Genomic DNA, 24225 nt, shown 5'->3' with positions numbered 1-24225 from the left:
CCTGTTTTGGTGTCTCAGTCCCATGCTTGCTGTATTAATTCTAATGCTTACAAACTTGCAGTCTTGGTGGTATATTTTTTCCCATTTTACTTTTTATCAGATAATTAAGGTAAAAGAGTTTTAAATTAAATTAGTGCTTTGGTATTCAGATAAGTAATATTCCCATGCTGGGCTTTGTAAAAAAGCTGTGATTAATGACTGGATCTGGACAGCGTTTCTTTAGGAGTGGTTGGACCTGATCTCTGTGCTTACAGTTCAGGTGCCAGCTGAAGGATCCTCTCCTCACTGATGGTAGTTCTGTTCAACAGATCCGCTGCCGAAGGAACAGGCTGTTACCTTCGCTGGGGCCAGCCAGGGATCACATGCTGACTGACTGGACAGCTTCTGGGTTGCAGTGGCTCTCTGCTGTAGTCCTACCTTTCCATGTCCTGGGCAGCGTGGCATTCCCCTCTTGGTGATGGCATGAGAGGAGGTGTGGGTACTTTGGGAGTGAGGGAAGGGTGGAGTTGTGAGCAATACAGCATGGAAAGATCATTGGGTGTGCAAGCATTATGGTAAGAAGAGAGGGATTTGCAAACTGGGCAGTGCCAGAAGTGTTAGAAGTGTTAGCCAGAAGTGCTAGAAGAAGGAAGCTGAGAAGGATGAGAATAAAGCCAACGCTCCCTCCTTCCTCCACTGCATCAAGTCACGCTACCTTATGATGTGAACTTGTGGAGGCAGTGAGGGTTAGCTTCTGCAAGCCTTTGTTTCTAGCAGACAGTCTCTGCTTACTGCGTCCTGTTTAGAGAATGCCTACAGCTCTTTATCAGCAGGATGAACGCTGTCAAACATCTGGGCAGCTTGGGGACTGGCTGCATACCTGGTGTGCAGCTTCTAGAGCACAGTGAACAGGAACATGCAGAGGTGAAAAAGGGCTCAGAGGCTCTGCTCCAGCCAGTGTGGGACTGCTTGAGACTGTCCGGTGATGATGGTGACATTCCACAAGGAGTTGCTCGAGCAGTTGTCCTTGGCACGTCGGAGTCCTCAACCTTGATAGTATTAGAGAGGACGTTCTTGGCTTCCAGGTCTGCTGGGAGTACCTGGGGCTGGGGGTGATCTTGTCACCTGTGGGAGATATTTGCACTGAGGTGAAGGAGGTGAGCAGACTGCATACCATCAATGATGATGAATGCAAGATTGGCAGGGTCTTCAGAGAGATCTGTCAGGTGAGAGCCTTGGGATTTAGGCTCTCACCTCTGCAAGGAAGGAGGAACAGTTAGCAACTATGCTTCAGGAACTAGAAGATAAAGATTCCCCTGATGGAGAAGGCTGGAAACTTGCGACACCTGGCAACACAACAGTCCCCTTCTCCAATTTGGAATTTGGAGTTAGAGAACAAGTTTAGTGCCCTGGGAATGGATGAGCAAGAACAAGCTCATTCTGGACAGGTGTCAGAATCGGCTGAGCCTGAATCAAGTGTCTGCACCGAGAGCAAGAAGTGTGTCAGCACTGGAGACTACCTCCTCTTGCATTCCCTCTTCAAGCTGGGTGGCAGGTAGATGCTTCATGTCTCGAAAGGCTTTGCAGCCCCATGTTGAGTTCCAGGAGGCTGCCGAGAGACAGCAAGGGTTTGTCCAGCCTCAGAGCCCACTTATGAGTATGGGCTCTAGTATTACTGGAAGAGGTGACCATGAATATATTGAGCAGCTACATGGCTTTGGGAACCCAGGTGGTGTTTTCCTTGATTCTGACAGTGAAGGAGAAAGGGCCAGGTAGAAAAAGGCCTACTCATCAAGTTGCTGCTTGGCTGTGTGGTTGCTGTCACAAACGAGGCTTTGTTATTTACAACCATGGGGCCCTCTTTGTGTGATGGGTACTGCAAGGCAGGCGTAAGATCCATCTGTTAAAGTAGGGCAAGAGCATCTTTGCCAACAGGCTTGCTAACCTACTGAGGAAGGCATCCAACTAGGAATGTCGGGGAGAGCGACCGTAGCCTGAAGAGAAGTGAAGGTGTGAGGGGCAGAGAAGCGTGTGGGGAATAGCATAATGTCAGAGGCTTTTTCACTTCCCATCTGAATGCAGCCTGACACCTGTGTGCAGCAGGGAAACTAAATGGAGAATTAGAAGTTCATGTGTAGCAGCACAGCTGTAGCCTCTTAGGGATTTTAGAGTTACAGTGGGACACAGACAGCCACCTTCCTAGCCTCGCTTTCCTGAGGAGCCATTGCGACGCTCCAGTCTTGTGAGCTGTGAAGTACATAAGTTCTTGAGAGCCTTTTCCTAGTTTGCTTTAATTGTTACACTCTTGCTTAATGTAATTAGGGGCAGTGCCTTGCCAGTGAAATCCTCTGTTGTGTGGTCGGTGCCAGGAGGCTGACAGTGTAAGTGCTGTGGTGTCCGTGTGTATATAACCTTCTAGACTGCTGTACCAGCATTCTGTCTTAGATAAAGTGCCTAGTTTTATTTATGTCTAAGATGTACTTCTTGTACAATACTGTATGGTGGACTGTGGAGGGAGGTTTATTTATGTGGTCTTACTCTCCTGATGCAGTGCCAGCTGGTTTGCAGCGTATGATTTCTCAAAAGGCTTCTAAGTCCAAAATAAAAACTGGTGGTTGGTTTCTTCCAGTGGCCTTGTCTGAGCAGTGTGATTAATAATCAAATAGCTGATGCATTTAAGTGACTTTAATGTGTCCCAGTGCTCTTCCCATTTCTGACACCAACTGTATATCCTTCAGGTTTGGCACTAATGCGCTCCATGTAGCACCAACATCTAGTGCAGTTTCAGCTCTGACATTTCATTTGTGAAACAGTCAGCAAAGAGGAGGAGAGCTCCTAGCTCATATACCATGGTGCCTGTAAATGCAGGGTGTGGAGACCTTTTCACAAAGTGACATGTTTTACTACAGGCATTTTTCTGTCCAAACAATTACTTGCTGTGACCAGGGACAGATGGATCAGAGCTGAAGAGGTGAAATACAGTTTTTTAGGAGTTTTAGAAAACTATTAGCTCCTGGTTTTAGCATGAGTAAGCAAATAACAAAGAAGGGCAGGTGAAAATCTTTGACAAACATGGCACAAGAAAAATATTTTGTATAACAGGGGAAACTTGTCACCATGACACCTTGGGAAGGTCTCTTCTAAAGAATATAATATTAATATTATGTTGTACCTCTACCATGTATCCTTTACTGTCACTTGCAAGGAGAAGTGTAGCTCACAGTAAGATGCAGAGTTCACTTAGGAATGTTCTGAGTTTGAGTGGATGCACCATACGCTCCACGTACACATACGTGCCTGCATGCAGATGTGTATGTAACCGCATACACATACACACATGAGGACGTGACTATATACACACATGACTATACACATTTCAATTTAAGAACAAAAAATAATATATATAAATGTTTATATATAGAAACAGGTAAGAGATTTGGGATTCCAGTGTGTGGTATTAATTTTGTATCTTGTCAAATCTACTCAAGACTTGTGACTTTTTTTTTTAAGTCTCATTTGGATAGTAATCCATAGAACAGCACAGAATGGCAGTCCTTTAAAAATTATAATAATTGCTTGTGTGCATTGCAGTCAAGCTACTGAAAGCTAGTTCACATGCCAACTTCACGCTGGGGGCTAAGAAAATAAACAGTGTGGTAGATTTGAGCCTTATTTTTTGTACTTGAGTATAATGATTTGTATTTAACCCTCTGTCTAGTAGATCCTTCATCAAAACAACCTTTTCTATGCTAGTTCCTTACTCTTCGGAAGAGTTCAGAAAAAATGCAGGTTAATTAAAAAGTGGTTTTAACACAAACGAATCATTAAAACGTCAGGAAATGTACAAAGTGCAGGAACATTTCCAGGACTTATTTAGGTCTGCACGCATGCTCTTAAGCCTTATCTCTATCAAAATTCAGTTTGAAAGAACTTCAGTGTCATCTCTTACTGGAATAGTAATTTTATATTTTTGGAGACTCTTCAGTATAAAAAGATCTTAGTGCATTAGGCACAGACAGTGCTCACTCAAATTTAAACAGATGATCTGATAAATTGCAGAACTTCATTAAGCTGATATCAGGCCGGATCTTGAAAGATATTCACAGAATCTTGCCTCTGAGGCAAAAAAGCAATTTTTGTTGAAAGTTATTCTGTATTGGTTATCATCTCTGAAAGAGGCTTTAAGGTAAACCACTGTCTCCACCTCCCCATCACTGTGTACAAGTTCAGTAACATGGATCGCAAAGAAGTCTTCAGAACTTCTGGAATAATGCTGCTCATAAGAAAAAACAAGCTTTTTTTTTTTTTTTACTTTAGTTATTTGTCCTTGGCTTCTTTTTCCCCTTTTTTTCTTCAAGCTAAAAAAAAAAATAAAAAATGTTTTTTCTTTACTCACTTATTCATTTTTTTTTCCTAACTAGGAAATGTCTTCCTGTTAATCAAAATACTTATCAATGGTGTTTTCAAGCATGAAACTGAATCCTCTGCAGTAGAAGAACCTGTTAATTTCAATGTCTCAGTTGATAGTAGCTCCTGCAGCATTATAAAAATTCCCATTGGCAGCAAAGTTGCTAGTGGTAATCATATCTTTGGGCATAACATCTGAAATTAACCTAATTCAAAACTGATTGGAACTTTTCAATTATGATTTAACTTCGTTGTGACTGTGAAGGTAGTCACAGTCACTCCTAAATCAGTGTAAACAACATATGTTCTTTTTTATACTTTCTTTTAGGATTAAGACAAGTACCAAAATTTCATACTAGTTACTATAACACATGAACAAGTGCCCAGGTTCTTGTATTTTATAATTCCACTGGCATTTTCCTGCCTGCACGTGGTAGCTTTCTTTTGAAGTAAGTATTAATGTGATCAAATTTTTCTTAAAATTAGGAAAATTCTGAACACGGGAGCTAGTCACCAAAGGTTGCAAACAAATTTCTGGTGCTAGTAATAGCACTATAACATTGTTGGTGAACACAGCAAAGGGATATTTGTATATTTTCTCTTTTCTTTTAATAAACAGGTCTCTCTGTATGAATGTTAAATGTTTGTAATTAAAACTTTCAAGTAGTAAATGTTTAACTATGGCAGCATCTAAATATTTTTTTCTTATGGAAAATGAATCCTTTTTCTTCTAAATAACTCCTTTTTGCTTTTTGGTTGTGAGGCTAACTATTATTTCTCAGTTTGTGGTATGAATATGTTTAAATATTTCTCCACAAAATGTATCGTGTCTTTTTGAAAGGTAAAGTTGGCTTTTTGTGAGCACACGATAAAACAAATATTGAGAGAGTACAGATGCATACAGTGTAGAATCATAGAATGGTTTGGGTTAGAAGCGACCTCAAAGCCCACCCAGTTCCAACCCCCATGCCCTGGTCAGGGACACCTCCCACCAGGCCAGGTTGCCCAAAGCCCCATCCAGCCTGGCCTTGAACACCTCCAGGGATGGGGCATCCACAGCTTCTCTGGGCAGCCTGTGCCAGGGCCTCACCACCCTCTGAGCGAAGAATTACATACGGTATTATCTGTATGTCAGTGACAGCCCCTTTTGTGTTTCTCATCTCCAGCTTACCTATTTTTAGCCGACTGGCCTTTCCAAGTGCTTGATGAAGAGTGGTGCATGTGTCATGGTGAACCGATCTCCACTGTAGACTTACGATACTAAAGGATGGGGAATATCTAGAAGCTGTGATAAGACCATATACATCTCTGAGATAGGGTTTTGCATCCCCTTTTACGAAATTCATGTTCTGGGGACAAATCAGGGAGCAAAGAGTAGGCAGAGCAAAAAATTGGCACCATGCTGGTTTTGGAACCTGGGCTACAGACAGCATTTTTCACTTGGTACTGCAGTGAGTTATCAGTGCCACCATTATCTTGTCATCAGTGGTTTTCAGTCCTGAGACTGTACGTTTTTTGGTCTCTAGTAAGTGTTTTTATATCAAAACAAAGGTCCCAGACAGTCTGTGGAACTTGAACTGAGTTGTAGTACTCAAACTCTGTACTGCTGCTGACATTTTGCAAACATCACTTCATACAGCAACCACCAATTTGCCTTACTCTTTTTGAAATTGGTCAGACGGTCTTAGTTCTAAGTTTCTGTTCATATAGATCTAAAGTTGTCTCCTTTAATCTTGATTTCCAGTTACGAGCAACTGTCTTACAAAGAGTTAGTAGAGAGCTCATGTGGTAAGGAAGGCTACCACTTACCTAGAGACAAGAAGACTGGTTTCCTTAGGTTCTTAGGGAAAAATGGGTGAGGGTGAAAATGCTGAAATGGTCTTTTTGCTCTCCTCTCTTGTGAAATAAGCTGTTTGTCTTAGATCTCAGGTACTAGGAAAAAGTTAAGAGGGTTGTTGCTATGGCGTAGCCATTGTGCTGATACCATTCTGCTCATTTATTAAGGAAATAACATCTACACTTTAAACAAACTGACCCTGCTGGCTCCAGTGTTTGCTATTTTACTTGAATTGGTTTGAACATACAGAGCTTTCGGTGTAGTTGGTCTGATAATGAACTGCTCTTATTAATTACTGTCAGTTTCTCCAGTAGGAGTAAGGCAGAGGCCTCTGTGATTGTTACAGAAGAAATAAAGCTAATCATTGACCACTGTGAGAAAACCCAATCTGCAGAAAATTTGGTTACAGCTGTTAGCCCACAAACTGTGCGGTGCTCTGCGGTCTGTGGGCTTTTTAAGCAATACTATACAGGCCGAAAACGAAAAACAAATCTTTCTTCTGTGCCATCATTAGGCTATGGTGTCTTGTCCGTGTATGATTGCTTGAAAGTTCTATTCCTGAATCCGTGTTTTACAACTGAGGTTTCTTGTTGTACCTATACTTACATCCCATCTTCTTTTATACCTCTTTTATACTTGCTATAAACTACATTGCATCTACTCTGGGAATAGCTTGGAGAAGTAGAACACTTCAGAAATCCATTTCTTAGGCATTTATATCAACTGAGCTTGGAACGGAAAACTTATTTTTGAAATATACCGTAGTGGAATTAACTGTTTAATGCCACTGATCTTTGTCGTACAAATTTATTATTAAGTTATAATATTGTATTTTGTTTTACAGAAACACAGTCTCAGATTGGAGACAGGGAATGACCAGTGTCATGAATGAAAACGTAATTTTCCATAAATAAACATCCCATACTGAACAGTACCAAAAAGTGAGAAAAATCGTAATTTGTGTTAATATCTTCCAGTGATAAAATTCTTCAGCTATCAAGAAATATAAGAATATTATTTTACCCTACATTTTCTTCTGTTTCATCATTGTCCCAAAAGCTGGTCTTTGGTGCCAATTTTGATCTCAGTTTCTGCAACAGGAGACAAAGACAGTTTTGCCCAGTGAAATTTAATTTATGCAAATCAGCAGATGGCTTTGCAGGAATATGATTAATTATGTTCCCTAAGTGGATGAGTTTGCTCTTTTAAATACCCTGGCAGCAACAGATTTGTCAATATCTTGCATTATATTTTTAAAATGGCCTTTCAATTACATTAATTGTGGTTTGTTTGATTTTCTCTCCCTCCCTCCCTCCCTTCCTCTCTGTATAGATTCTGGGACTTTTCCAAGCCTAACCCTTTGCTGGAAACAGTTGAGCATCATACTGAATTTACATGTGGACTAGATTTAAGCCTTCACAACTGTGGTCAGGTAAGAGGTGTGACGAATTTACATTTTGCTTGCCTGTTTTAGCTAGTTCAGTTGAGGCTGGACTCCATCTTGGATCCTGAATAAGAGCCACTGGACCGCAGAAAGCTTTTGGAAGTGAATCTGGCCGAATGCTTATTAAATAAACCTCTCTTTAGGTCTACATTTATTTATAAAGCAGTTACTCACATCGGGCCGGAGAGGAAGGCAGGACAGGCAGAATTGCAAAATGAGATAGCTGAAAGCCATGGTGAGCTCAGGGAAAATGTGGTAGCTTTATTTCGGAAGGAAGAGTAATGGAGAGGGGTGCCGAGGATGCCAAGCTGAGACACAGAGCTTTGTTCTGTCTACTTGAAAACTCAAGTTAAGCATTGCTAGTGTCACATGTGATACCAAGTCTTGGTTTGTCACAATAGCAGGAGTACTGTAGGAGGCTTAAAATGTATTTAGAAGTATAAAACCCTTAACTATAAATGTGAATGAGTGGGACTCATTTTGGCAAGGGCACGTGTTTGTGTACAGGTCACAGTAGAATTCTGTCCTTTGCTTCTGTTGCTACAATAATTTCTGTTTTGTAAACAGAGAATCATCATATGTAGTTTGACCTTTTTTTTTTCTTCTGAAAAGAAAGGTAGAAGAAAACTAAAAATAAAGTTAATTATTTGCTGTAATACCTATAAGTGTATAGTTTTCACATAGAAATTACTGCCACTGAGTCAACTATGACAAATACAGTATTTAATGTGCCTCAGGTGTTATTTACATCTAGGTTCTTTGCTAATTCACAGTGAAATTGTTTGGTTTTTTTTTTAATCTTAGATAAAAATTACTTTTTTTCATCTGTGATGAAAGTCTGGCTAGGCAAAGCAAATAAAACCATCCAAATTTCTGCTGGTTGGTACAAAGACACAGGAGAAAGGTGTCAGTTTGGCAATATACTTAGCTTAATGCAGGGAGAACCATTCTTGGCATCAGCACAGGCTTGAAGAGCTTCATGCCCAATTGCTCATTCCCTTAATTCTGCTGCCTCAGGGGTGCTGCAGTAGCTGTTCATGAGGCCGTGCTGTGAACAGTGTAGGAGAATTTGTAAGGCTGAGTAAAAATCCGAAGTTTCAGGTTATTTGTGAGTGGAACAGGGCAGGGAAAGAGGAGCATAAAGGCCAGTTGCTGGGAAGTAAAGCTTCATCCCAAGTGACTGCACAGATGATTATGACTGAATTGGGGCCAGAGGGAGCTGGAAGTGTAGCATAGTGCTTTAGGGCCTTGCACTGCTATATCATAGCATGCTTTGAGTGCAGCTTGGCTTTCCATGAAGTTGGTGTGGATTTTGCCATGGATCTGAATGAGATGACAAAAAGATTTTTCTTCTTTTGTGTTGAGAGTGTGATTACATCTTGATTCTAAGCCTGTTGGAAAGAGCCCTGGGTGTTTGTTACAGTGGATGGCGTTTCTGACTGGCTAAATATGACTTCTTTTTTGTATGATATGTCTGTCAAACTCTGTGTTCCTGCTGAAAGGATATTCTTTCTTTTGTAACTGCAATGTATGGAACAGCCTTCTTGGAACAAGGCTTATTGATGATAGATAATGAATTCAAAGCAAACAGCTGCACCTGTACCTGGGTGTTGGAAAAAGGAAAATGATGGTGTGTATACCCGTCTACATTATGCCTACGTAGGGCATTCGTGCATCCAGGTATTTTTTTTCCATATAGAAATTCTACAAGTCCTGTGTTGGACTTAATGCAGAAGTACCAGCTGGTAAGTCTGAGGTACTTACCATACATAGTTCAGGCCAATGTGCCTTCCAGACAGAAGTTTGGCATCTGCAACAGCTTTAAGTTTCCCCTGCTTTTTCTGTTGAATTGGTTTAATGTATTGTGAAGGCTGGATATCACAGCAATGAGAAATGTAAACATTGTTTTAAAAAAAAAAAAAAAGGAAAAAAGAAAACAGAAAACTGTAATAGAATTCAGCTGTAACTACCAGATAAAGAATGAACATTTTCTGAACACTTACAGCTGCTTCCAGTCTGAGCATTTGTATCCTTTCCCTGACTTCTACATTTATCCAGCAAAGATTATCTGCTTAAATTACGCTGCTGTTCCCAATAGGTAGGTTGCTGTCATGTCTGCTCTCTATCAAGAACTGAGAATGAGTCCCAAGCACTTGTTCGTCTTGTATTTGTATGAGTCCTGATTTTCACTGTATGTTTTAGAAGGAGTTACAACTTGAGATTGGAACTGCTTCACAACTCCATGCATCCAGGGTATTTTATTGCTAATGGACAGGCTATTCATTTATAGTCAAATGATGTATCATTCTGGTCATTAACCTTTGCTTTCACTCTTCATGATACTTTTGTTGCCTAGCCAGAAGGTATTTTCTTTGCCTGTGCCCAATGAACCTCAGCATTTAAGAAGTATCTTTTACATGTCAAGAAAAAGCCAGTCTTGGAAAAGTGTTCAAAATAGATACCAGGATTAAGTATCCGATTTGGGATTTATAAGACATTCCTGTGGAACTGATGGAGCTTTGAACAGAATCCACAGGCAGGTACATGTAGGCAAGTGGGTTCTTGGGAAGTATCCTGCTAAGAGGAGGCAACATTGGGTGGGGGGAGAGATTTGCTGGTGAGGAACGGGTCCCCGTCATGGAGGTAAGTATTAGCTAGGTGAAACAGAAAATTCCTTGGTGCTTAATTACTATTCTGATAACCTGTCTTGGGGTATCTGCCTCTACATAAAAGTAAGCCTTTGTTGAAAGCTTTGCTTTTTAATGAAATCAACTGTTTTTTTCTTTCACCTTAATGGTTGTTGTCATGTTCATAACAATTTGGACTAACAAATTTTCAGGCATATATTAAAATGTGCACTTTATGGTGCAAAGCATTAACAGAAATGGTCCATAAGACAGTCAGGGTATTTTGCTGTTGAAATGCAAGTGTTGATGTAAGATCTAGGAGAAAACACTACAAATCCCAGCTTATATTGGAATGGCATTCTGCAACTCATCAGATTTCTTACTTCTCTTCTGGTACTTACTTTCCCTGTGCATGATCCTGTACATAATTCCAAATAATATGGAGTTGGTGATAATACCAGTACAGTACCTGTGAAATTAGTCTTGTACTCTGTGTTACACTGTTCTTTGTGCCTCAGCTTCTCTGTGTCTCCAGTTTCTTCCCTCTAAAGCTGTGGGGTATCACCAGCATTTCGTCTGTAGCAGTCTGCGCTCCTCCCTTCCACCTGGCCAGAGGCCTTAGAGCTGAGGGGCAATGCTTGCTTTGTAGCAGCGGTCTGTTGATCCCATGAAATGTTGCTGTGCTGATGGCATCGTGAGCTTTCATATGGCATCAGTGTCACTAAAACTTAAAAAGCTGTCATTTCTCACTAGCTGGAGAGAGGTCGTAGCCAAACTATGGCCACCTCAGCTGTATCCCCTGAAGGTAACTGAAATCTTGTCCTAAGATCTTTCAGCTTTATGGAGATTTTTTTATCATCATCGGTCAAGTTCTGGTGTACAGGTTTGTTCTGCTACCTCTCGTGTATGTGCAGATTATGCAATGTGCCACATTAGCTATGCTAAGTTGGCTTAACCAGTACAGCCAAATAGAAATGCAGGAGGTGTCTATTGTGAGGCTGTTTTGCTCTCTGTTCTGCTGTTCATTAGACATGCGCCCTTGCAGTCCTAGAAATGTCGACTGTTCCATATAAAAGTGGAGCTGCATCTTGTGGAAATGTACAGAAAAGAAAAGACCTTGCTTTTGCTCATTTGCTCTTAATTGTTACACTTAATTGCGAAGGAGCTGATAGCTTCCACCCAGCTGTCATGGCTATCACGCTGCTCTGATTGTCTCACTATCTGTACTTCTTTTTAATCTCTCCGTATGGCCTGGATGCTACCATAGTTATGCAGTTAGTGATCCTTTGAGATAAAAAGACTTCTTACTTAGTCTCAGAGTGGATTTTTGCATGGAAAGATCAGACTTAAAACAGCTGCAAATGTTATCATTAAACCAATGTGAGCACCTTTATAGAGTTGGAGAGGGAGGTGACATTTCTTGCTGGTGCGTATTGCAGGTGCTTCCCTAACTGTTCTATTTTCACTGCATCAGTCAAAGCTAACCATTTGTGAATAATGGTTGCTCTTAGACATTATCAACAGAAGTCTCATCTCAGGGTGTTTGGAAGGGTTGCTGTCAGGCATGGCAGTTCTGTAAGAGCTGCAATGGCAGTCTGCTGAGAGGAAAAACTTCTCAATCTTGGAAGTGCTGGGAAGAGATGAGGCAGCAGTTTCTCAGTTGTGTGTCATGTTTCAGTGGCTTAAAAACAATTTCTGCTCCTGCAAGCCTCATCTGTTAGTCAGCGTACTGGATTTTGTTCCTGTATCTGGAACAGCTTTTATTTATAAGAACTTACGGTCCAGGGTTTGTTCAATTCTGCCTTTATTGGGAAATAATAACTAAAACAATGTGTGCTGTTTTTTGTGTTTTTTTTTTTCAAAAGCACATTAGAGAAATCTTTCGTTGCACATTCAAAATAAAAAAAGTTTTAATTTACAGACTCCCATCACTTCATTCTTGTGTGAAGGTAGACATCGTGTGCAGTTCATCCCTGGAATCTTTTGATGAAACAAAAGGCCACACCAGTGGTTCAGATTTTCTAGTACAAAATAGGTATTGAATAAATTTAAATTTCTGCCTATTCTATCTTTTGTAATGGTCCACATACCCCCCACCCACAAAAAGAAAAAAAGGTGCTTCAATAGAGATCCATTCTACTTAGATTTTTCTAGCATATGGTGTATGAATGGGCACTAAGGCCAAAACTGGTCTGGTCTGGAGGTGGAATCTGAGAAGTGATCACCTCTCAAAGTAATCTAATGAGTAGCAAACCTAATAGCTTTCTTTATCTCCAGCTAATCTCCCATCTCTCCATCTTACACACATGCAGAGGGTGTTCAGGACCCTTCAAAATACGTAATAATGATATAAATAGGTTGTTAGATTCCATATAAAATGTCACAGAAGATAAGAAACTAAAAGAGGAAGGGAAACACAACATTAATGGACGAGAAGAACTGAATACTTCTGATATCTCTTCTCACAGAAAAAAGACAGGTCATATTGGTTTTATTTGAAAATGGGGTGGGATGGAGAAAAGCTGAAAAGGGAAATGGGTCACTCAGACACATTTGTGCATTATCATCTGATTTATTATAAGCACTCAGGAAGCTGAGTGGCACCAGGGTACTTCTGGATAGGCCCATTAAAAAGGCTGAAAATATTAACATGGAGAAGGCTGCACTTTCTTCTGATTAACTCCCTTCATAAAGGGGTTACTGAACTCAAAGTTTTTAGTTGATCTTTTCAATGTATTTCGTCTGGGTTGGAGGTTGGAGTTTTATTGTGCCTTCAAACGTTGGAAATAAAAAATAGCTACTCACTTGGGAGATTTCTCTTTTCTTTTTTCTCCTTCTGAACATTAAAGAGGCAGAATGTCATCCATGTAATTGCCCTGGACTCGATGGATTGCCCTCAGGTGCTGGAAAAGGTCTAAGTCTATTGCAAAGCAAGATGATTGTGATGAATAGAAAAGAGAGGGCCTATCAGAAAAGTAAATCAGTTTGTGAGTAAATGGAAATGTCTTTGATAAATGAATGGTATCAATATTAAATCAATTGGTGGGAAACATTGTTATACTCTGGGACAAGGATAAACAGTTCAATAAAATACAGGATAGCTGTTTCATTTAAATTAAACTATGGTTTTCAAGTCAAGCAGTCAGCTTCCTATGATGACTATAGTTTTTTGTTCATTTGCTTGCTTTTTGGCTTTACTTAAAGGGAAATATAGTGATGCCCATTTTGATTTCTGTGCTTCAAATAGACTTGCTTAAAAACTCTACTGGCAGATAACTTGGCATGACATTTATGCTGCAGCAGTAACAATAAGTTATCCCAAGCATATATGCTAGTACAGCAACTTTGCTACTTAAATAAGGTTAGAGACATTTTGTCAAACTGCCTTTGTCCCATATAGCTTTAGTAACAGTTCATAACCAGCAGAAAAATAACCTGTTTTAGAATGTTTTTTAAATTTGCATTATTTCTTGATGTAACTGAACAGTCACTGTAAGGTGAAATATTCTTGTTTTACAATTCAGCTTTAGTTATTCTCCTTTTCTCTGCGATTTCAGATAGTTAAAAGTTGCTATAGTAGAATTTTATTCTACGGTTACAAGAACAATTTGCAAGTTATAATGAAAATTGCATGACATACAGGTGTCCAAGTTATTAAATAGTATAAGGATTACAATTATTCAGTTCTTTGCAACTGAAGTAAACAGTCTTCTACTCTGTTTGCATGTCATTTAAAAAAAAAAAAGGTAAATTATGTACACTCTAAATACTGAAATCAGTGAGATTTGTTTCAATTTGTGAGTAAAATTTGTTTCCAAGACAGTGAAGACATGAACACAGAAAGGTGAACCTCCACACCTTCGTGTTCCTACTGGTGAGGACTTTATTGGATATGAAGACAATGTTTGAATTAATTTTTAAATTTTCTTTTCTCCTTCATCTTACCATGGAAGCATTTTTCCACCTATTAGTAACATCATCTCATTGATTAAAATATAAACTCCAGGAAGTTGCATTTTTAACTGCATATTTATTTACTGTGGTGTGCTGGATCAGCCCTCCTCCCAGCTGGAATTACTGCTGCTTTTTTAATATTTAAATATAAAGTAGCACTTAGTTAAATAACCAAATCACATATCACATGAGAACTGACATTGCTAAATACTTCTAGTGCTTATTCAATATCTTATGTTCCCCTCTTCTTAGGAAAGGCATACAGTGGTCATAAGACCATTGTATAAAACAGGTCATCATAAGAAAAAAAAATAAAGCAAAATGAAAGAAGGCATTTGGTAACCTGATGCAGTAGCTGCATAAACATTACTTCTCTTTATCCCATGGTTTATTTTAGTCATTTGTATTTGTGGCGGTGATAATTTATGAGGTACTGCAAAGGGGCATGTAGCAGCTGTCCATAAATTAATGCTGGCTACCACAATGATACCTTTCAGTTGTCCCCCTTCTCTCACAGACTTGGCTGTGTTTTGGAGAAGTATTAAGGAGAAATGGAAAGGCTATTGCATTTTCTAGTGTTGTTCCATTCTGTAGTGTCACAGTTTTACATGCATGCCTGTTTGCTGTTTCTTACGTGGGCATTCTCACCAAGGTTTCTAATACTGGTCTTGCTTTATAGACTTCCTTCTGCACAGAAGAACTTGATACAGTGCTGTTTGCTGTAGTTTTATTTTCCTTCTGTTAGCTGATTACCTTGTCATCTTTCATGTGTTATCATTAAGTCAATGAGTTGGGCAAATTACAGCAAGTGATCCTTTTCAAACTCCCTTTTAATATCCCCTGTTTATTTTTAGTGTTGCTAGATTAACCAGTTCTGTAACTGTATTTGTTCAGAGGCTGCTTCAGGATGCTAATTACACTGATAACAGGTGGGGATTCCCGTGGGATTTTTTCCAAATGTTATCTTGTTTCTGCATGAAAGTGGAAAGTGTTGCTTGTGGAAATACGGATATTGATCCAGAGCTCTGAAGAATATTTAGAAACTGGCAATCGTATAAAACACGGTTTTTACGTAGCTTTTTCAGTGGAGAACTTGGATTTTCTTTTTTTGTATGATTTGGACGGACTGCAATGCAGCAGAACATTATACCACACAAAGCTCTATTATGTTGTATGAATAGACAGATATGTTTTCAAGAGATTTTTGGTACATTTAGATATACACAGAAAACACTTCAAAAACTTAGTAGAAGCAACTAAAGAAGCAATAAAAATGAATAAATAGTGCGGTATAGTAAACACAAAACAGGCTGATTATAATATGAAATAAAATATTGAAGTTGGATTTCCAAATTTTTCGTGTGCAGCTGTTCATTCTGGCTCTAGAAGAGAACAGGAATTGGAGTCTGAGCAGAAGGGAGCTTGTTGTGTAGGGGATCCAACACTTCATCCTTTGTCATCCCAACTGGAAAATACATTGTAAAGATAATTCAAGATGGATTAAGCCAGATTTATTGGCATGTATCTGTGGGGCTCATCAACTTTTTAGCTGTCCTTTTTCTACTCCGCTTTGCCTTCTTTCTTGTTCCCTACAATATTCTGTTAATATACACTGTATCTCATTTACTTGAGTAATTGTCAGTGTGCTTAACCCTTTCACTTTGTTACTGTCTCTTAAGTGCATTATCAAGTCATTATCAAACCTAAAGCATTCTGAACATGAAGGAAAAAAATATATTAAAACATTCCATTTGAACATGAGGAAAAAATTATTTTTCTGTGAGGGTGACTCAGCACTGGGACAGGTTGTCCAGAGGGGCCGTGGAGTTTCCTTTCCTGGAGATGTTCAAAAGCTGTCTGGACACTATCCTGAGTAATGTGTGCTAGAGGACCCTGCTTGAGCAGGGAGGATGGCCAGATGATCTCCAGAGATCCATTCCCACCTCAGTTGTTCTGTGATTCTACAGTCTTCTCTGTGGTATCTCCTTATTTATTCAAATCTAATGCTATAGAATAAGGTTAACCTCCTTGTTCGTGATTTTAGTTTCTAGCTTTCACCTAAAATACATCTTGGGACTTGCAATTCAGAAAGTTTTCAGTTATGTTAGAATAATTTCCTGGTAGGCATGTCTTTTCTCAACAAAAGACAATACAGTGATCTCACAGCTTATCAGTGTGAGACTGAAGAACAGTCTTAATTCTTCAAAAAACTTCCATTGGTCATTTTGGTTCACTTCTTTGTTTCTCACGCATACATGGGATCACGCAGAATAGTTGAGGTTGGAAGGGACCTCCAGAGCTCATCTAGTCCAACCTTCCTGCTCAAGCAGGGTCACCTAGAGCATTCTCAGTTCCTCAGCTCTCCATTAGGAAAATGTCTATAATAGTTTTCCCTACCTGCAAGTTTGAGAAAAATGGTAACATTTGATCATGAAGTGTTGAGACGTTGTGGTAGAAGAGTCCTAAGACCCTATAAAGAGAAGAAATGTCACACGGTCTGGAAATTTATTTGTCCTCCCTTCATCCCATGCTGTTACTTTCTGCATTGGCCTGTGTGAAACAGTCACTTGAAACTCTAAGGTTTCCCTGCTTTCCTCATGTGGAGTATGCAAAATAGGAAATTGTAAATTTTTACTTGCCTTAGTGAAGCTAGAACGAAGCTTGTTTGTTTGTTTTTAAAAAGAGAAAAAAAGCAGCTGCCTTGCTATCTAATTTTGAAGCATTGTAAATTAGAGTACCAACCAACATTAACCCAACAGTATGCATTAATTTCTTCTAAGATCCTTCTGGTTTTTGTCAAAATGACACTAACCAGATTCTGTTTACTTTGTAGGTGGTGGACTGTGCTTGGGATGAGCTTGTCAAGATCTACACTCCATCGTGCCTGGCATGTCCTGTCTAGAGAGAAAATGAAGATCTGACACAATAGGAACCTTTCTGTCGTCATCCACAACCAGACTTGTGCTAAACTGTCAGCTGCATCACTAATCTTCGTGTCTCTTTTTAACTGAAAGTCTTGTTTGTACTGAAAGGGTTGTGCACTTGAGCATGTGGACTTGTTCTACTGAACAGGTTAGTGCTTGGGCCAGCAAAACATTCAGCAGCTACTGAGTGGCTGAAGAGGACAGTAGCAGATACAAGCTGGAGTCTTCAGAGCAGAACCACTGACACAATTTTGTGATCAGTCTGGCTAATTATGAGAGCAGAGGCCAAAATCTTCTTGATCCTCATAAAGAATAAAAATAACTGACAGTGCGTTTTTACAGATTGTCACTGTAGAAAAGGAGAAAGTGTTTTTTTCACTGTGGAGTACTGTAATGTCAACCTGAGGCTTGTATCACTGGGATGCGTTTATACTGATACATTTTGCTTTGACTCACATTGCATTATTTTCTTGTGCAGTATGATGAATACTCTTGATAGACAGTAAATGTCATAGTTGATAGCCATCTGATTCCTTTGACCTTTTTGATTGCTGCTTCACAGAGATGGTAGAGATTATTTTCATACGTTTTTCCCATGGATCTCCTTGAGTAAAACAGTTAATGAAGTCATGCAGAACAATAATCTAGAGAAAACACTTAGGAAAAAAAATGAAATACAAACAATACTAACTGGATCACAATTCTCAAGATTTAGAGATAGGACAACCATCTCTTTTAATAGACTTATCTTTTACTTTCACTTAGATTTTTCAAGAGATAGAAGAGGAATGTGGCCATATATTTAGTGTTTCTGGACCTACCACTGACTGGCCAAAGTGAAAGGTGATGTCTGGACTAGTTGAGCCGACACACATGCGGATTAACTTCTTGGCATAAGCATAGCAAATCCAATGTGGCCAAGCTATTATCAGACTTGCAAGAATACACCCAACATATTAAAGCTATGTTGAGTAGTTTCTTTGCCCACTTTAACCCCTCAGCCCACATGTTGCTATTTTCATTTGATTTTTTGGCAACAAGTAGAGGCATTCATTTTCTTTAGTTTTCCAGTCTCCTTTAAATACTCTATCAGCCTCTTAAGGATCCCCCTGTGATACTCCTGCAGTTCTCACTTATATATCTTTGGCTTCTCTCTTAGTTTCATGTTAGCCCTTTTTTGTTTTGTTTTGATTCTTTTTTTTTTTTAACATTCTTAAAGCTGTCTCATTTCTGTTGCTACCCCATGTCATCAGTCTTTACCATCAAAAGACTCTTTGCAGGTGCTAGGTCTTCAGCTGGGTTCCTATTGTCTCCTGTTAATGAATGCAGTACACTTCTGGTTGCACCACTCATACATCAAGTAGTAGCAGATACTGCTGGATATTTTGAAGAAACGAAGGAAAGAATCAGCAGAACTAAGATTTGTAGTGAAGAAAGTTGTGAGGAAAGAATTACTGGGCTATCCTTGGAGAAAGCCTGGGAACTAGCAGGCAGCTACAGGGAGATAGGTATATATTGATTTGGTGCAAGAGCAAGACAGAAAGAAAACCCCTTTCCACAGGATGAGAATTTGAATCATGATAGGTTCTTAAGTTTTCTGGATCAGTGCAAACTGACCCTGGAATGCCATCCTCTCAAGCTGAATGAAAAACAAGTGGATTTTCTCTTTTGTGAGAGTGTGTTGCACCAAATTCCAAAGGTTTATTGCAATTTTAATTCTTTGTGCTGAGGAATGATGCAATCATACAGCTATGCTGCACAGAGCTTTCAGCAATACCATGGGCCATAAAATCTAATTCTAAACATTAAAATTGATTATTTCAACCTTAACAGTTACTCCAGTCTTCTGCTCTATCTCCCTTTTCTCCTTAAACTTGCAGAAGTAACTGCAAGTTACGTGAGGGAATGGTATGTTTTGTTGGTGGGTATGTATTCTATACGCATGTTTCTGGGGGTGGTGGTGGATGTTTCCAGAACACTGCCATTGTGTATCGGTTGGAAAGGCAGATTTTGGAAAGCTAGCACAGAGAAAGAAACAATCCCCGTTCTGCACATGCACGCTCAGCACATGGATTAACTGCCACTCCTTTTCTTAGCTGCCTTCTCTTCCCCCTGTGTCCAGGTTAGCTTCTGCGCTGAAGGTTGCTGAGGTTTCTCTCTCTTTAAAAATGAGCACATCTAGAAGATGCGCATAGTAAATATAAACTGTGGCCTTTAATCTTCCCGCTTGATCTTTGAATGGGGAGAACATGCTGTCACGTTTTTGCACTGTAGCAGAAAAAAATAAAAATCAGGCAACAGTTGTTGCCGATTCTTAATTCTCAGGGAATGTTGCTATAATTGTTTTTAAAATCTACTTTTTTTTTTAGCTTCTCATCTTTTTTCATTTGTCGAACCAAGCCTTTAACTACAGCAGTATTGAAGATGTAATGTGTTCTGCTTTTAAACTTGCTCTTGTGGAAAATTTTGGTTTATGGGAGTGCATATGTTTCTCCTTAGTTCAAGAAAGACAGTGATTAATTATGTTTTAAAGGAATGGATTTGTTGTTCTGCAATGCTATTAAATGAACTGCGCACAGTATCTTTGGCTAAACTCTTGTGTTTGCTTCCCTAGTTAAGAAATATTGAACAAAGAAGTAAATGCAGTGAAAGGTACTGAGAGTATCTTATAGGTAACTAATATTATAATCGTGCTTTATCTTCTGTGAATACTGGGTGACAGCTGCATTTTTCCTGGTTTTAGAGACCAAACATTATACAACGTTGCTTATCTGTATGTCTCATCAGGTCTGCATTCTGATAAAGGAAAGTTATTTTAAACGATTCTGAGTGTCTGCCTATGCAGACTACTTTCCAGTCACCAAGTGACATCGTCTATCAAGTACAGTGCTGGCCTCAAATGTTGATGGCATAGGCATGGACATACTAGCCCTTTCAGTAGCAGTGCTTAGTTTTAAATGGGTACTGGGTCATATGATAGCGAGTGGCTACAACTCTGCACAGCACTTCCCTTATATATCTCACGGTTGCATTAGATCCTAATTAACACAAACTCTCCATTAAACGTATTCCATATAGATTTTTACCATTTTCATCCAAGAAACCATTTTAAAAACATGATGCCCTTCTTAGGAGTTCGAAACTAATTTTTCCTCTCACCCATGTAGCTAGGTGAAACACAGGGTTGAGGAAAAATTGCATCAAAGGATTTGAGTTAAGGCATCAAAATCATCTCATTACTGTAAGTAACCACAGAGTTATTCATTACTATCATCCATAGCCCACTGCTAGGTGAGAATTTCATAATGGAGTCGCTGTATTGGGTTTGCGTGGCAAGGTTTTGGTAGCAGGGGGGCTGCAGGGGTGGCCTCTGAGAAGAATCCAGCAGCTGCCCCATGTCAGATAAGGGCCAGTTCCAGCTGGCTTTAAAGGGACCCGCCACTGGCCAGAGCTGAGCCAATAAGCCATGCCGTTTGTACCTCTGGGAGAGCAGATTTAAGAAAGGGAGGAAAAAAAAAACTGCTGCACAGCTGCAGCTGGGGGAGCGAGGAGTGAGACCGAGCCCTGCAGCCCCCCAGGTCACTGCAGCAGGAGGGCAGGAGGTGCTCCAGGCAGGCAGCAGCAGTTCCCCTGCGGGCTGTGGAGAGGCCCCTGGTGGAGCAGGCTGTCCCCCTGCAGCCCATGGGTCCCACACGGAGCAGATCTCCACGCTGCAGCCCGTGGAGGAGCCCCTGGTGGAGCAGGTGGATGTGGCCTGGAGGAGGCTGCGGCCCATGGAGAGCCCCCGCAGGAGCAGGCCCCGGGCCGGAGCTGCAGCCCGTGGAGAGGAGCCCCCGCAGGAGCAGGGGGTCTGGGGGGAGCTGCCGCCCGTGGGGGACCCGTGCTGGAGCAGTTTGCTCCTGGGGGATGGACCCCGTGGTACGGAGCCGTGTGGGAGCAGTGCTTGGAGAGCTGCTGCCTGTGGGCAGCCCCCGCAGGCTCAGTTCAGAAGGACGGCATCCCGTGGGAGGGACCCCGCGTGGAGCAGGGGCAGAGAGGGACCGTGAAGGAGCAGCAGAGATGAAGTGTTAGGGACTGACCCCAGCCCCCATTCACCATTCCTCAGTGCCGCTTGGGGGGAAGAGGTGGAAGAGCATCGGTAGGCGGCAGGTGTTGGTAGTTTTTTGTTTGTTTGTTTGTTTGTTTTTAGTTTCTCACTGCTCTAACCTGTTAGTAACAGGTAATAAGTTATATTAATCTCCCTGTGCTGAGTCTGTTTTCCTGTGGTGATAATTGTTGAATGATCTTCCTGTCCTCATCTCAACCTTTGAGCCTTTTCCATTGTATTTTCTCCCCCTTTCCCTTTGAGGAGGGGGAGTGAGAGAGTGGTTGTGGTGGAGTTCAGCTGCCCAGCTGGGTAAAGCCACCACAGTCATCTTATTACCTGAGCACACCATACTGTCCCTGGACACAAGAACAGCCAGTGTGAGGCTTGTACGTTCACTGCAGTGCTCTCTCACGTGATGTGGCCTGAATTTTCCCCTCTTCTTGTCACTTTGAGTGACTGGACCCGCCACATGGAATAGACCTGTTCTTGCTCCAGTGTCAGTCACACTCAAGTTTGGCACAAAGGTTTTGCAGCACATGGTTCCTGTGTTGCTTTATCCAGCTCCTTCCCAGCGAAGTGTAGGAAAGCCTGTCTTTTCTTAGCATGGACAGGTGGAGAGGCAGTGGGAGACCTGTACTGGGCCTGGCCTGAATCCACGTGAGAAAGGGTTGGTTTGGCAAACGGCAGCACCCTCCCTGCTGCCCCTCGTACTTGGGTTAGAGAATGCTGCGCGTGGACAAGGCGAGGAGTAGGGGTACCTTGAGAGATGTGGTGTTGCAGGAGAAGCTGACCTTGCAGCACAGGTAAGTCCTGAAAGGTAGAATACGGCACCTGGGACATGGATGCTTGAGTTCCCAAATCCTTACCATCCAACATGCGTGTTTTTTGGTTTCTCTCAGGAAGCGTGTATCCCCCAGCCTGGACTTGCAGCCAGATCCCCTGTGATGTGAGAGGCTCTCCTCTTGAGTGATGCTTTCACTGGGGAGGGGACAAAATTGCTTCTTCCAGAGGTCATGCTGAGGTGTATGAATCCCAATTACTCCAGTATTTCCAGAAAATGCAGATTTTTTTCTCCATCTACATTTAGTTAAGAAGGAGATTTTTTCTCCCCTGTGCAAAGAGTGTCAAAGCCATCCACATGTTCCTTCACATTGTGCTCTTTTGGGGCTTTGAGATGAGTCCAAATGGAGGGCAGCGTAAATGCGTTGGCACGGTTCTTCAGTGGGTTTTAAAGCCAGAACTGGTCCCCAGTGAGTCTAAATGAAACGAAGAGCTTCAACATTTACACGACTGCATGTTTCAGGACACTTCACTGTGTGCGTGTACGTCTCAACCGGGCTGTGGAGCCTGCTTTATTCCTACCCCTGGGTAGCACAGATTGCACTGCCAGGCACCCTGATCACACTGAGGTAGCCTGGGGGGTTCAGGTATTGCTTTCCCCTCTTAAGGAGGCACACACAGAGCCCTGTTTTTTTTTGTTGTTTCTTTTTTTTTTTTTTTCCAGTGTTTAATATTTCAGTCAGTGGAGTTTTTAATCTACAGAAATAGAAGCGCTCGAATACTATGAAAACTAAAAATTTGCATTTAAAAAAAAAAGTTGAAAATACAACTGTCTTGGTGAGAAGCAGAGAGAAAGAACAAAATGGAAAATAAGCGGTGGTGCAAAAAATCAGGGAACACTTAAAGTCGGAAGGGAAAAGCCAATTTAAGGTAGTAGTTAGCAGGGGCATCCTGCCACGGATTCTGTAATGACAGCGAAGGAGGGAGGTGAAAGAGGACGAGAGAGGCTGTGGCGGAGTCATGCCGGTCCCACTGCTCTCCCCAAGCCCGACAGTCCTGCTCGCCGCCAGCCCCACAGCTGCGGCGACTCCTGGCTGGAGACGTGCAGCACGGGCTCGTTGCAGGGGCTGATCCCTGCGACCACGGAGGACCCCCCCATCACGCCCAGGCACAGCCTCGGGCAGACGCCCCCAGCGCGTTTTCCTGCTGCTCCTCGCCAGCGGCGCGGTGACTTGGCTCAGGCAGGCTTGTGAGCAGCCCCAGCCCCTGCCCAGAGCCGCCAGCACGAGCCCGGCCGCGTCCCCCCGTGGCTGCGGGTCTCAGCCTAACGCCGGGCGGTGCTTCTGTCACCCGAGCTCCCGGTGCCGCCCTTTGGAAGAAGCACGGCTCTTGTTGGATGTGTCTCTGGGCATGGCTAGCGGGGTCTGTGAACCGAGCTCAGACAGAAGTGTCACACCTTTGTTGGCACGAAGTAGGCATGTCCTTCTGACAGAGCTGAAGCGTCTGCGGTGCCTGTGCTGCATTTGCCATGAGCCCACCACAACCGACGGCCCTTGGCGAGTCTCCCGAAGCCGAGCTCTGAGCAGCAAGTCTGCTGTTTCCCGTGCTGGCTCCGTCTCGTACGGTGCCCGTCGAGAGACGGGGCGGCTCGCCCTGTTCCGACTCTGCAACCTGGCCAGCCCCGCGCTGAGCAGCGCCAGGCAGGGGAACAGCCCTGGGGAACAGCCTCAAAAAAACGGTCTCAAAAGCCGCCTCGAGATCCCCTGAGGCGACCCCGGCGGCGGCGCTCAGCCCCCCGCGACAGGCTGCTTCTGCTCCTCCTCACACCCACGGAGCGGCCGCAGCCTGCCGGCCGTGCGGGAGCAGCGATGGGTGCGCCCTGCGGCTGCGGGCATCGCTTCCCGGCGCGGGGGGCCGCGGGGCGGGGAGGGGACACGGGGGGGGACACGGGGGGGACACGGGGAGGGGACACGGGGGGGGACACGGGGAGGGGACACGACCCGGCGGGGACACGGGGAGGGGACACGCGGGGAGGTGACGGGGGACGCGGGGCGGCGGCTGCGCGCCGGGGAGGGGACGGCGGCGGCGGGGGCGTTGCGGGGGGGTCTCGGCCGCCCCCAGGGAGCGCGCCCGGCCCCCGCCCGCCCCCCGCCCGCCCCCCGCCCGGCCGTGCCGGGGCGGCAGAG

General features: G+C 42.4%; 1 protein-coding gene across 2 annotated transcripts in view; it reads left to right on the top strand.

Moving 5' to 3' along the window:
- The window catches only part of PEX7 (peroxisomal biogenesis factor 7), a 42563-nt gene extending 22810 nt beyond the window's left edge, over positions 1-19753 (top strand). The window contains exons 9-10 of one of the 2 annotated variants that reach the window (XM_048075758.2): positions 7556-7655; positions 17082-19753. In XM_048075758.2, the coding sequence (XP_047931715.2) occupies positions 7556-7655; positions 17082-17150 (169 nt within the window). In that variant the 3' untranslated portion in view covers positions 17151-19753. Of the gene's footprint in view, positions 1-7067; positions 7165-7555; positions 7656-17081 lie in introns of those variants that run through there. The other variant, XM_066994245.1, reaches the window with a different exon arrangement.
- Positions 19754-24225: the final 4472 nt, after the last annotated feature.

The sequence above is a fragment of the Anser cygnoides genome, chromosome 3 (assembly GCF_040182565.1).
Source record: "Anser cygnoides isolate HZ-2024a breed goose chromosome 3, Taihu_goose_T2T_genome, whole genome shotgun sequence".
NCBI lineage: Eukaryota > Metazoa > Chordata > Aves > Anseriformes > Anatidae > Anser > Anser cygnoides.
The sequence above is the reverse complement of the archived record's forward strand: the minus strand, read 5'-3'. Positions and strand labels throughout refer to the sequence as shown.